The sequence below is a fragment of the Erpetoichthys calabaricus genome, chromosome 3 (genome assembly GCF_900747795.2).
Source record: "Erpetoichthys calabaricus chromosome 3, fErpCal1.3, whole genome shotgun sequence".
In the NCBI taxonomy this organism is placed as follows: Eukaryota; Metazoa; Chordata; class Cladistia; order Polypteriformes; family Polypteridae; genus Erpetoichthys; species Erpetoichthys calabaricus.
The window spans coordinates 49,587,325-49,602,518 of record NC_041396.2 but is presented as its reverse complement, the minus strand read 5'-3'; the positions used below and the strand labels follow the sequence as shown (position 1 = coordinate 49,602,518).

The window sequence follows — 15,194 nt, the reverse complement described above, 5'->3', positions numbered from 1 at the left end:
AGAATTTTTTCAATACAAGACTTTTAAAAATGAGTAAAAATGTTTAGATAGCAATTTATTGTATCAACTTAAGTGTTTACAATGAACTAAAAATTAGAAATCTTTTTTTTCCTTATAGACTTGTACTAGGATGAAATCTAAAACAAACATCATATACTGTATAGTACCTGCTAAGACTAGTGCTACTATACATGGTAGCTAAGCACTTTTAGATAGAAAAGAATTTTCAAAAATACAACAATAAAAACCCACAATAACCCATGGCAAAATGCACAGACTGAAAAAATCAATAATGCCGTATTTCCTTCAAAATAATAACCACACATTATCAAATGGACATAATTTTAAATGAGGAACATACATAAAGTAACACTTTAGTATGTGGTGTTTTTTTATGCATGTACTATATTTCTCATTTTCATATTTTACATTATAAAGATTATGAGTAATTTAATATTCAGACAACTATACTGTAAACAATCAAATCACTATATAACATTAAATCAGCTTTAAATTCAATAGTCTAGAAAACTCAACCAGTAATTAATAGACTGGTGTTAGCCCTATTCTAACTCTTAATTAACAATGGAGATGTAATATTTATGTATTATAACAAGCATGTATTAAGTTTCTTTTAAAGTGTTTCTTTCTACCATGGTGCTTGTAAAAAATATTTAATGGAAACAAAGCATACTGAGGCAAAGTGAAAAAGACCATGGGCATATAAACAAGTCACATGATAACGCCACTTCTGTATTGTAAATTATATTTGTGTACAATTTCGATATCCTTTAAATAAATGTTTAATACTCCTACAATCAGGCATGGTAATGGGATCATTTTAAACTGCATTTGTAGTAGTTTTGATTACGCAGCCCCAGGCTTTTGTCAAAAGCTTGGTTGTATAAAATTTTTAAAAAAATGGGAAAATATGACTGAGATTGTCTCCAAAAGCACATTAAACGTTTTATTAACATGTATAAAATACCCTTCCTCACTGAAAAGTTTAAGCATAAGTTTGGAACAGAAGCATCAAATAATATGGACGAATTCAAATGTGTATTGTTTAGTTTTGGAACAATTTTCATATCTTTGTTAAATAAATCTCAGTGGATCTAAACTGTATCACCATTTTAGTACTGTTTAATTCTACACATGTTGTTATCATTGATTAAGTAGTGTGCTAATAGCATTGTGTAAATTTTAAATTGAAATAGCTTTCTACTTGGCTGATGGGAGTAGGCGATTACAGCAGTAGTGTTACTTGTACATCATTAAGTGAAATATGACAATAAGATGCTGCAGATGTTCTATCAGACGGTTGTGGCGAGCGCCCTCTTCTACGCGGTGGTGTGCTGGGGAGGCAGCATTAAGAAGAAAGATGCCTCACGCCTGGACAAACTGGTGAGGAAGGCAGGCTCTATTGTTGGCATGGAGCTGGACAGTTTAACATCTGTGGCAGAGCGAAGGGCGCTCAGCAGGCTCCTATCAATTATGGAGAATCCACTGCATCCACTAAACAGTGTCATCTCCAGACAGAAGAGCAGCTTCAGCGACAGACTGCTGTCACTGTCCTGCTCCCCTGACAGATTGAGGAGATCATTCCTCCCCCAAACTATGCGACTCTTCAATTCCACCCAGGGGGGTAAACGTTAACATTTAACATTATACAAAGTTATTGTCTGTTTTTTCACCTGCATTATTATTATTATCAATCTTTAATTTAATATTATTTATTGTATCAGTATACTGCTGCTGGATAATGTGAATTTCCCATTGGGATTAATAAAATATCTATCTATCTATCTATGACAAGAGTGAGCAGTAAGTGTTAACAGAAATGCTGATGTCTACATTAGTTTCCTTATTAGCTGACAATTCATTAATACAATGAATATATTCAATCAGTTTACAGCAGAAGAAGAACTGTCACATAAAGTACTTGCATTTAGAAATTCAAAACATGTGGCTCGACATAGGTGAGATCTTTAACAAAAGCAGGTTCACTCACCTGTGGTGCGCTGCTTACCTTGGCATACAGTACATGTGTGCAAACCATATATTTTACTAATGAAAGAGTGCACACAACATGGAAACTTATGATTTATTTGAAAGACGACACCCTTCGGTAGGTAAAAAATATCATTATTGTTTTTGATTGAATTGAGGTTTATTTCAACATACACAAACAACTTTGAAATATGGCAGCATCCAAGAGGCAGAATGCCTTGTGCATAAGTGGTTACAAATTAATGTTACATTTTGCACAACCGATTTGGTTTGAAATTTTTTTAATCTGGCTTATCTGCAGGTGACTCATTTTTCATGGTATTTTGTTTAAAAATTCAAGGTTCAGCTTATTCATGGATGCACTTATTCGTGAGTATCTACACTATTCATTTTTCTAATGTGTTCATTCCAATGTTGTCTTTGGGAGCTAGTGTCTGCATCAAGAGAATTAAGTAACTAACACTTTAAAGTTGTTAGTCTATCACAGTGAAAGTTCCTTGAGACACATACACACACAGTTTACTCACTGAGAACCATAATTACTATCAGCTTCAAATAGTAAATGTGAAATACTGAGAACAAACCTTTTCCAGTTGACTATGGACATGCTGTACAATAAGATCCAATGCAACAAAATTTTCTCCACCTTAAAGGAAAAGCATGGAATATTAAAAAAATGTTAGTTTCTTCAAATACTATAACTTGGTTTCTTTCTTGCTACGTTTTAAAAACACATTCTTTCAGCCAGTCAATCTAAAATAATCAGATCTGTGTTACACCTGGAACAACATCAAAATTGTCATTCCCAGACTGTCACTCAACTTCAGTCAATCAACCTAAAAGTTATTCTCTAACATCATAGAACAGGGACTTGATTTTGTGCATAACTAAATTGTATTTTCTTTGGCAATGCTGCAAGTTAAAAAAAAATGCTTATTTAAGGAAATTTTCCTGTGTTTTTGCATGCCTTTTTTGCGAATTTCCTGCTTTATAATGTCAGGGGCGAACGCTTTTTTTGATATGGTTACAGAACCATAAAAACCCAATGGTATCACCCTTATTGTCACTAATTAGAAAATTCATTAAAGCCTTGTTTAACGTAGAATACAGCAGCCTAGCTAAACATACCATATTAAAAGCATGCTTATTTTTACTCAACACACAATACTATCATGAAAGTGATGCTCCTAACAAGAGCACTGAATTTCTAGAGAAACATGAGGTTTTGGTATGTTACAGGCCATTTCAGGCAAAGTTATTCGATCACCTTCTTCTTATAGGACATCTATCTATGAGTTTATTACAAATGAATTGGAAATAGTATAAAAGGCAAACAAAGATAAAGGGCAGCTTTGCATTACTGACTTACACATGAGAGACAGGGTGGCACGGTGGCGCAGTGGTAGCGCTGCTGCCTTGCAGTAGGAAACCTGGGTTTGCTTCCCGGGTTCTCCCCGTGTCTGCGTGGGTTTACTCCGGGTGCTCCAGTTTCCTCCCACAGTCCAAAGACATGCAGGTTAGGTGCATTGGCGATCCTAAATTGACCCTAGTGTGTGCTTAGCGTGTGTGTGTGTGCCCTGCGGTGGGCTGGCGCCTTGCCCGGAAATTGTTCCTGCCTTGCGTCCTGTATTGGCTGGGATTGGCTCCAGCAGACCCCCATGACCCTGTGTTAGGCTATAGTGGGTTGGATAATGACTGACTGACATGACAGACAATGTATGGGTATTACCAAGATATTGAAGTGTGTTTGTTGTGTTGTGTTCTGGATCATTTTGCATACATTTGAATTCATCTTAGTATCTACTGCTAAAATTAACGTTTTGATTGCACTAATTGTTCACTTGACATTTTTACAATCCAATAGAAGTGTTTTAACTGCATCTATAGTAGAATTCAGCTACTTTCTTATACATATTTTTTTGTCACAAAGTACCTATCAGAAATAGTGAATGGCAGGGGTGAGAGAGAATTTAGTTAATTCACTTTTGTTTAATATACAGTAATCGTGCCAAAGAATACTATTAGGGAGAAACAAACATTGGAAGTGAATTTTGTTGACAAATACAGGTTAATCTGGGCTTAGCCAGCAAGGAGCCTGAAGCAGGATCTTGTTCTGGTTAACACACATTTTATACATATATATGAATGAATGAGTGGTCAATGAAAAAGGTTATTATATATATTACTAGGGGGCGCAGCCACCCCAGGTTTGGTTTACCGGATATACAATTTAAAGAGATTGTTATTTTCATGGGAATTGTTACATATGCATTATTTTCACTTTTACTTTAAAACTTTAGTAAAAACAGCGTTTGGACTTAAATCGTGACAACACAATGTATAACTGCCTGTGAGTGAATATCGTTTCTTTCTCACTAATAAATAAAATGACTTTCTCGAATGTTTGTCATTGACGTGTCATCTAGAATGTATAAAATTATTGTCCTGATAACATTTATAACAGCTAAGAGCGCAGGAAGTGTGTCTGCCAAAAGCATTCACATTACTAAGAGCTGAGAGCACAAGAACTGTGTCTGACAAAAGCATTCACATGACTGACGTTAGATGATCATGGTCTTGTTTGAAAATAGTTGCAAGTAGGGCGTGACTTGAAAGAATCTCATGTTAAAAGTCTCCGTCTCACAGGAATAAATACCACGCCAGCATTTCTGGAATCTTTTAATTCTCGCTGGCAACACGGATTAGACGATCTACAAGTGTCCGACTTAAAGTTTAAATCCGAACAATATATTCAATCTCTTTTTGCTTTTCCATTATTTCACCGAGTAATAATTTCTGTTTGTTTGCACTAATGCGATCTTTACTATCCTTTTTTTGAGACTTTGGAATTTTCGTACTTTCATTATCTCCAACCTGCCCTGTATGTGTACCGCACCAACATTTTTTAATTCTTTTACAACGTTCTACTTTTTTATCCTTTGTCCTTTATTTTCGGACCTGGGTATGGTTAAATCTCTTTCTCGCAGGACGTATAAGTGTCTTTCCAAGAAAATTATGTTTTGTCTCCTTCCTAGATTTTTTTTTATAATACAGAGATATACAGTCATGAAAAAAATTAAGTATCTCCATGTAAATCCTTGATTTTTTCAACATATTTGAACAGGCAAATATCAGATCTCCATGCAAACACTAAAGATAAAGATTGTATATTCAAACAAGTGACACATAACAATGACATGGTGTTTTCATTCTCATTATCTAAATTAACAGAAAAAAAATGCCACGTGGAAAAAGTAAATACACCCCTAAAGTTATCACCACTTTAAATAAAATTAGAATTAGGTGTTCCAGATTCAGTGCCAATGATCAGAACCTCCCTAGGCACTGTGCAGGTGGAATCTGCCTCATTTTAAGGACAAGTTTGAGAAGTTACTTCTTCACAATCATTTCATATATTACTTTGCCGCATAATTGTGTTCTAAAGTGAAACTTTTATTTATTTTTTTTAAATAAATTTTAAAAATACTTTGTTCTTGCACTTTACAACTGGAATGAAGGGTACACGGGTACATAGGTGAATGATAAAGCCTGAAAACGTACCAGATGTGTCCACTTTAAAGCACTATATGTTTCAATTTAAGAAAATATACCTTTCACATTTATGAGGCATCCTTGTTATAACAAAAGGAAACTGGAAATAATAATTTTATCACAGATACTTGGAACTACTCTTGAACTGACAAATAGGAAATGTATTTTTACATCATCTATAAGTGGTGTAGATTTTAACTGACTGATAATTTGTCAAGGACTGGCCAGCCCAGCAAATTCAGCACAAGAACGGACCATCTCATACTAAAAAGTCTTCAAGAACCCCAAAATTTCATCACAAGCTCTGCAGGTAACTCTCCTATAAGTTGGTTTAAATTGCATGCATCTACAATTAGAAAGAGACTGCACACATTTGAACTACATGTGAAGGTTTGCCAGGAAAAACCCTCTGCTGTCTACAGAAATCATTACAACAAAATTAACTTTGTCACTGAACATATAGACAAAGACCAGGCCCTCTGGAACAAGGTGCTCTGGACAGATAAATCAAAGTTAAAGATGTTTGGCCACAGTAAAAGTATATATGTTTGGCAAAAACCAAACAGCATTTCAGTACAGGACCATTTTCATGTGTAAATATGTTGAAAAAAAAAATCAACAATTTCCATAGGGTGTATTTTCTTTCTTCATATGACTGTATATGCTGCCTTATGCTAAAATTGTTTAAATTCATTTTTGCTCCCTTATCAAAAAGCAGAGCAAAAACAGGGTTTCAGAATTTTTTGCAAATGTATTAAAATTATTATTAAATTAAAATTATTATTAAATTATTAAAAACAAACAAATAAATAAATATATTGGATTTTCACTCTCTGCTCCTTAGTCTAGATTTTCGATATCTACTCCTTTCACTCAAATAACTGTTTGGGATTTGACTTAAAATATTTACAGTGTAACAGTCTTGTGTCACTTGCAAACTGTTATATCAGCAATGTAATATACAAGCAATATGTTATTTAATTAAGATGGCACACAAAAAATGTCAAGTATGGTGATATATCTCTTACCCCTTGGTACAACAATGTCTGCCACCTGCACTGTAGGCTCAATATATTGTTCAAAAGCAGGCTTCACAAACTTGTTATACTGTTTTATAACTCCTGAAATATCACGTCCTCTTTCTGTAATGTCCCTCTTCAAACGGCGAACCAAACGAATGTCAGAATCAGTGTCCACAAAAACCTTCATATCCAGGAGCTGCAATAAAAAGTGAAACAGAAGTGTAATCAAACTGAACTAAGGATAGATACATCCTTTGTTTCCACAAGTCTTCAAACAGTAAATATCAGAGTAGCAAAAAGCATGGAATTTACTACAGTATATGTCCTGTTTACACCAGCTGCCTCAATATTTTCATTCTCAATTTTTCCTGGCTCTTTACTCTCTCCGAGTTAATTATCTTTAGTTGAGCTCACTTTTAGAGTGAAACAACTAAAAACATTAAATCAATCACAAACTTCTTAGTTACAATTAAAAAAACACTCATCTTTAGGATGTGAGAAGTCAATTAAATTACATAAACATTGCCTTGAGTTGCTTGAAAGCTTAAAGATTGTAATCTTTTTAGTTAGCCAACAAATGTAGTCATTTTGCTTGACTTCTCATGACATCCATAATGGCTAAAACGGCACAACACCCTAGTACTAGGATGTGAGATAAAAACCAAAGTAGCTGGAGAATAACTTATGCATACACTGGGACAGCATGGAAATTCTAGAGACACAATTTTTGAAACACAGATCAAATTGTTTCTTTTTCTTTCTTCCTTCTCCTTAGAAATTTTTATTTACTTTTACTCATTTTAAATACTTGTGAAATATTTATTTACTGCTCATTTTTAATTATTTTTACAGATGTTGAACCTATTTAGTAAGATTTTTAATAGTATAATTTGACACCATTCAGTTCTGAAGACTGACCTGAGGTTAGAGGTATTATGAAAATAAATTTTAAGCCATGGATAAACAATATATACTGTATATATAACAGCTATGCTATGGTCTAAGGTGGATTGAAATCTAAGTGATCAATGTAGACCTCAGCATTAACATTTGCATTGCACCGTGCAACACATATGTCTCTGTTATATGCCATCTGGTATGGGATTCGTAAAAACAGTGTTTGTGATGCACCATCTATTGAAAAGATAAATGCAATGCATTTTATTACTAAAAATGTTTGTTGTGTGCCATCTTTTAAAATGACAGACACAGCAACCGGACGGACACACAGTCACTTATCCTTTTATTCAGGGGGTTGTATATACACTCACTGGCCACTTTATTAGGTACACCTTGCTAGTACTGGGTTGGACCCCCTTTTGTCATCAGAACTGTCATAATTCTTCATGGCATAGATTCAACAAGGTGCTGTAAACGTTCATCAGGGATTTTGGTCCATATTGACTTAATAGCATCACACAGTTGGTGCAGATTTGTCAGTCGCACATCCATGATGTGAATCTCCCATTCTACTACATCCCAAAGGCTCTTTATAGGACTGAGATCTGGTGACTGTGGAGGCCATTTGAGTAAAGTGAAATCATTGCCATGTTTGAGATGATTTGAGCTTACTGACATGGTGCGTTACGTGTTATTATGCAGGAAGTAGCCATCAGAAGATGGGTAAACTGCGGTCATAAAGGGATGGACAAGGTCAGCAACAATACTCAGGCAGGCTGTGCCATTGAAACGATGCTCAGTTGCTACTAAGTGGCCGAAAGTGTGCCAAGACAATATTCCCCACACCATTACACCACCACCACCAGCCTGAACTGCTGATACAAGGCAGGATAGATCCATGCTTTCATGTTGTTGATGCCAAATTCTGACCCTACCATCCAAATATCACAGCAGATATCAAGACTTATCAGACCAGGCAATGTTTCTCCAGTCTTCTACTTTGTTCAGTCTTTCAATTTTGGTGAGCCCATGTGAATTGTAACCTCAGCTGCCTGTTCTTAGATGACAGGAATGGCACCCGGTGTGGTCTCCTGCTGTTTTAGGTCATCTGCTTCAAGATTCAACGTGTTGTGCGTTCAGAGATACCTTGGTTGTAATGAGTTGTTATTTGAGTTACTGTTGCCCTTCTATCAGCTTGAACCACTCTGGCCATTCTCCTCTGACCTCTAGCACCAACAAGGCATTTTAGCCCGGAGAACTGCTGCTCACTGCGTATTTCCCCTTTTTCAGACCATTCCCTGTAAACCCTAGAGATGGCGGTGTGTTAAAATCCCAGTAGATCAGCAGTTTCTGAAATACTCAGACCAACCTGACTGGCACCAATAACTTTATTCCAATTTTTAACTCATCAAAGCAGCAACATTTTACTTATATAACAGCCAAATACAAGTGGCATTCTTTCTATGAGGGAAATCAAATATTGGTCATGTACTTTCTTAGTGGATGCCTACTGCCCTAGATGTACCACCCTGACAAATTTTTTACCTTTTTATCTAAACAGGAAATAGTGTTTTTGTTGATGAGTGACTGAGTGAATTTTGCATTTTAGACAGACAGATTTTCCACTAATCTAAGCTTTATGACAATGTGGCCAGTAGACATATAAAAGTCAACTTGGATTTTGCAAAAAGACAAACAAGAGAAACAATTCTATGCATCATATCTGGAGGAAGCCAGACACCATTCATCACCTGCACAATACTGGTGGCAGCATTGTGCTATTGCATTGTTTTTCAGTGGCAGGGATTGGGAGATTAGCCAAGGTTAAGGGACAGTTGAATGGAACAAAATGCAGCGATATCCTTAATAAAACCCTGTTTCAGAGTGCTCTGAATCTCATACTGCGCCAAAGGGAAGGTTCAGCTTCCAACAGGACAATAACCCTAAGCTCAACGCAAAGGCAATATAGGAGTGGTTGTGAATGTTCTCGTAAAAAAAAAAAAAAAAAAAAAAAAACTTTGAATAGACCTGAATTAGTTTGCAAGAAAGGAAACAGAGAAGAATGGAAGAGAATGGAAGAAAATCCCCAAATTCAGGTGGGTAAAGCTTGTTGCATCATATCCAAGAAAACTCCAGATTGTAACCACTGCCAGAGCTGCTTCAACAAAGTACTGAGTAAAGGGTCTCAATACTTGTGTCAAAGTAAAATTTCAGCTTTTTTTTATTAAATTTGCAAAAAATTCTAAAATACTTTCTGACTGCATTGTATATATACAAAAAATATGTATCACAGTTCCATTACAGTTACTACAACACAACCCTGTGCTGTTTGACTCACACTGCTAGATACTACTGAAGTTCACTGTGACAATATGACATGCTAATTAGAAATCAGAACTAATACAGTGGAACCTCTAGATACGAGTTTAGTTCATTCCAGCACTGAGCTTGTATAGCAAATTTCTCGTATCTAAAACAAACTTCCCCATTGAAAATAATGGAAATCCAGTTAATCCGTTCCGCACCCCAAAAATATTAACATAAAAATCAATTTTCCTAACAAATAACACTGATAAATAATATATACTGTAGTCTACCTTTAATAAATAACACTGGTAAATAATATAACTGATTATTAAAAGAATCAAAACAGGTGTCCAAAGTGCAGTAGAGCATTCAATAAATCTTCAAATAAATAATCCTTAAAACAGCTGTGAAGTGGAGGTTTAAAATACACAAGAATAACAATCCTTTAACATGAGGGTAAAACGTCAACAGGAAGCAGTCTTTAAAAAACAGATGACAATCCCCGGTGCTTCTTCTCTGTTAGCGTCTCACCTGCTTTTCCCATGCGGGCTCTGCAACAGGCGAAACACTCTTAATTCAGCTGACCTTCTCTACACCGTCCTGCTTCAGCTGTTTGGCTCGCCTGTTCAGCTACACGCGAGCCTGCACTGGCTCGCTCTCCCGCACCGACTTCCTACTGCTGCTGCTGCTTCCTGCCTCCTCCTGCAACCTCCGTTCTCTCTCCTCTCTTTTCTTTTACTTCTTCTCCCCCTTAACCGGCTCGCGCTTCTCTATATATGTGGGGAGGACATGGCAGCTGCAGCCCATCAGCCACAGGAACAATCATGGATGTGGGCAGTTTCCCACCTGTGCACTTAGGTGAGAAACGCAGACACCGCAGATCGCCCTGCGGCTTGCTACTGCTACCACGCCCCCTCGCTAAGCCGCGAGCTATACCCACAGCCTGGCTCGTGGCTTGTTACGCGAGCCAATGCTCATATTTAGATCTGAATTTTTCGCTCATACTTTCCTCGTATCTTGAATTTCTCGTATACAGAGGTGATCGTATCTCGAGGTTCCACTGTATTTCTTTTTTTGTAACAAAAAATACTTAGTCTTGACTAAGGGAAAAACACTGCTATACCCTATCACAGCATATCACTTTGATTAACAATGAGTTACAATGAAACAGACTTGTGTTACTTTACTATATTTTTTACACAAATCAACTTACAAATTACAGGTACAAATTACAATTCCTTACATGGTTTTGTAGTTTTAATGCTTATAAGTTAAATGAGTCAGAAGAGGGATTTGAACCACCAACTGTGTCATTAACTGCAAAACATAACAGGCAAACAAAAACACAAGGAATATTACAGCAAAAAGTACATCAAAATCACTTACCCGACTCTTAGTCTTCCGTTCTGGATATTGTATACTTACTTACAATCATCTCTTTGAACCACAATATAAACAACACAGAAGAAATTATTCTCCCCTTTCAAAACTATTGCACCACTTCATTAATCTCATTATATTCCATCTCAACAGACTAGCAGCGCTATTAATCATTCATATCTAGAATGGGACACAGGAATGTCTAGAGGTAATGATGAATGCAGTCAAAGATACCACCAACATTCTCTTGCTGACAACGCCATAATCATAAAATAAATGGGTTATAGCCAGCTTCTTTGCTTTGACATTTTCTTAAGTATTTGTAAAAATGGAGGACAGTGTTATTCCTTTTCATGGTACAGTGGTAGTATGACTGAACCTTGAAAAAAGTTTGCTGCATACCTCAACAGAATTTGCTTTTGTATTACACATTGCAAAAACAATGATAAAACATACTACAGTAAATATTGGAGAAAAATCAACAAAACCACACACAATGACCTTCCCCATCAATACTTTCTCCTTTAAAACAATTCAAACCAAAGCAATGCAAGGTTTGTTCTGCTGGTCTCATTAATATAAAAAGACCGTGTTTCTAATTTTTGAAATCAGTTACCAGGTCATTTGAACTTTTTGTCACTCTTGTCCCTTCTAGATATTTATATCTTTTTATGTGATATTGTTGATCACTATGACACTGTTGATGCACCTTTAATCTGGGATCTTGGAGTGGCTTTCTTTTGGATTTCTTTTGTGTAATCTACCTATACTGTAATCTCTTGTTGCTAAACCACAGTCCATGGTCAACATGTTGAGATATCCAAACTTACATTCCCAAAATAAAAACAATGCTAATAATAAAAAATATTACCTTCAACAACTCCTTGTTGGCAAAAGCCAAGATACCTTCAAATATCACCACATTAGCTCCATAGACAGTTTTCTAAAACAACAAAAAGACAAACAGGACTCTTCAAAATAAAACAATAACCAGGAAATGCAACTATGATTACTGTAACACCAGGGGCCTCATGTATAAACGGTGCGTATGCAAAAAAATGTTGCGTATGCCCATTTCCACTCTCAAATCATGATGTATAAAACCTAAACTTGGCTTAAAGCCATGTACATTTTCACGCTAGCTCAAACCCTGGCATACATAAGTTCTCCTATCGGTTTTGCAAACTTGGCAGCAAGCAGCGTCAAAGCAGTGCTTTTGTTTCAGTATGGTTTCCTTTTGTTTTTTAGATCCACATCCCTGACGCGGCTTTATCATATACACCGAAATTAACCGCATATTGCTTCATTAGTTTAAGGCATCTGGTTGTAATTAACCTGTAAAAATATAATGGTCCACGGAATGGCCAAACTATTCCAAATACCATAGCTGCTTTAGCGTTGTTACTCTCACTGCACCTTCTTCTTCTTTCAGCTGCTCCCGTTAGGGGTTGCCACAGCGGATCATCTTTTTCCATATTACTCTTACTGCACCACTCAGAGTATTTATATCACTGTATCTGAGAGTGGAATCACAGCTCTACAGCAGCTGATCGGAAAGAGAATTATCAGTATATAGCATCTAGAACATGCTGCCTATTTGAACTGCTCCCATACGGCAAACGCTTCAGAGCATTTCCTGTACTGAATTCGCGGTTCAGAAACAGTTTCATCCCAAGAACTATAAACGCAATCAATCAGTCCATCAAGTGCTCCTTGTAGAACTGTTTGTACTTATAAGTACAATTACCTCACTGTAAACTTGCGATACAGATATAATATTGCACAACCTGAGCCACTTTAGCGCGTATTTACATATGATGACAATATCATTTTTAAGATGAAATGCAGCAAAATATCTTTATTATGTTATGCAGATAAAATGTTAACATCATTTAAATATTGTTAATAATTAAACATGTGAGGACACGGTGTCGCAGCACTAGCAAGGATCTGGCCCTCCGTTCACTGATTGTTCCTGCCTCGCGCTGTATTCTTGCTGGCGCGACACTGGAAGGATAGATGGATAGAATAATTAAACATGTACTACAAAGATATTTGAATGTTCTTTAAAAGTTTTGAAGAATCGGAGTTCTAAACTTAAAGATGGCTTAATATCTATTACTGAGCTAATTGTGTGGCGATTGGGTACTCGGAGAAAGAAAAGAAAGGACAGGAATTGGGGGTTAGTACATTTGAAAGAGACAGTACTGCTACAATAAATTACTTCATCAAAGGTCGCGCACGGCACAGCAAGTATCTTGCAGAAGGCAAAATGAACAATCTCTGGATGGGGCACCAGCTCGTCACTATCACTGCGCCACCGTGTTCCCATGTTTAATACATCCTTTAATTCCTAGCATCATAAAAATAATGTCAAGTATACATCTCAGTATTTAAATTATTCAGACAGCTGTAATATCATGAATGTAATGGATTCTGTGTCCTGTCGGAGGAAGAGAAAGCACGTAGTGATTCACACACATAGAGCACATCAAAGCATTTAACGTGCTACTTTACTTACGATGGTGTTTGAGTAACTAGTAAATTAAATGATTTTAAGATGAAGTTTATGATGTTCTACTTTAATGACAAAATAAACTACGTGATTAAAAAGGAAATTTCGAGATTAAAGTTGACATTTCAAGCTTTTCTCCCCACTGTGTCCCTATTTTTTTTCTTTTATCTGTACCCTAATAAGTTTTCATATGACAATCAGATGGTGGGCTATGACTCGCCTTTTCACACCGACTTTGATATCTGACAACTTCTTTTTTTATTTTGGGCACTGTGCGACTTTGTGAACTTGAGCTTTCGAGTTTCGCCAATATTCTATGTCACTCAATAAACATCCTTTTGTTGTTTATACCACTGTTTAAACCAACAAATAGTAAGTTTTACCTTTCTTCCACTTGGTATTTGCTGAAATTCTTCTATTTTTCCCCCGTGCTTTTGCCATTGCCTTTTTACAGAATGCTGAGCTTAAGGGCTATTTACATTGATTTGTACATTCAAAGAGGCATAATTCTAGGAGGAGTTGGGGAGTGGCAGCAGACACATGCACATGAGTTATTTTTCACGCTGACCGGGATTTATGGAGCGGAAGAATGTGGAAGTTGACGTAAACACGGGTTTATTCATCTGGATTTTTTTTTGTGTACGCACATTTCCGCTTTTGTCCGTACGCCATGTTTTAGTGTGAATTCTATGCACAGCTTTATGCATGAGGCCCCAGCTGTGCCAAAGGAGTCAAAAGTATATCCAACTGGACATGTAAAACAGCAGCACACTGTTTTAATGTCATATTACTGGGTTACCGGGTGTATTCAATGCTAGTACAAAATAATGATAGGAGAAGTTAATAAGTTAGTATTAGTTGGTGTTTTATTATAAATGTCCAGAGTGCATAGGTAATTAATACTGAACGGTATTCAATCAATAAAATCACAACACAATGAATAGGAATAAAAATCAAGTACACATAATCAGTTGTATTGCTAAACTTTTACTGTAAAAGTTTAGAGAATCTTTAACTGGTTTGTTTCAGAAAACTAACATACTTGAATGTAGACATGTAAAAAATATATTTCCCAAGAACAAGCTGTCTATATTGTCTCTATGTCAACTAACAGTGTCAGATCAGGGGAAGTGTGAACATGACGGAGGGAATAAAGCTGAATAAAAAATAAATATAAACGCTAACTTTTACAAGTACCATAAATTTACACCAGCTGTTACAGCCTTAAATCAAATGTATGTTTTTATTACATAATAGTAATAATAATAATAGCAGGCTACTACTCAAAATGCTAAATGCAGGGAGAACCTGGGCTTAAACAAGCGACCTCGTGATTATGAAGCTGCAATTCTTACCTCTGCACCAGCCAAGCACACGGATCCCCTTTGTATCGATTGATAATTGGGCTTCAGTTTTTAAACATTGACAGCGACATGTAAATTGAAAAATGTATTTTATGTTCTTTAATAAAAGCGCACTTGTTTTGTTATACCTTTTGTCAAAGTGTT

General features: G+C 36.2%; 2 protein-coding genes across 6 annotated transcripts in view; one reads left to right on the top strand and one right to left on the bottom strand.

Moving 5' to 3' along the window:
• slc30a2 (solute carrier family 30 member 2) overlaps positions 1-15,194 on the top strand; it is a 293,279-nt gene that overhangs the window by 98,812 nt on the left and 179,273 nt on the right. The window lies entirely within an intron of this gene.
• The window catches only part of si:ch211-243j20.2 (uridine-cytidine kinase-like 1), a 242,853-nt gene that overhangs the window by 203,070 nt on the left and 24,589 nt on the right, over positions 1-15,194 (bottom strand). For 4 of the 5 annotated variants that reach the window (XM_051925491.1, XM_051925487.1, XM_051925490.1 and 1 more), the window contains exons 5-7: positions 12,043-12,114; positions 6,591-6,780; positions 2,595-2,656 (exon numbers count right to left, since the gene is read on the bottom strand). The exons of the other annotated variant lie outside the window; for it this stretch is intronic. In XM_051925491.1, coding sequence (XP_051781451.1) covers positions 2,595-2,656; positions 6,591-6,780; positions 12,043-12,114 — 324 coding nt within the window. The remainder of the gene's footprint in view (positions 1-2,594; positions 2,657-6,590; positions 6,781-12,042; positions 12,115-15,194) is intronic. 5 annotated transcript variants of the gene reach the window in all.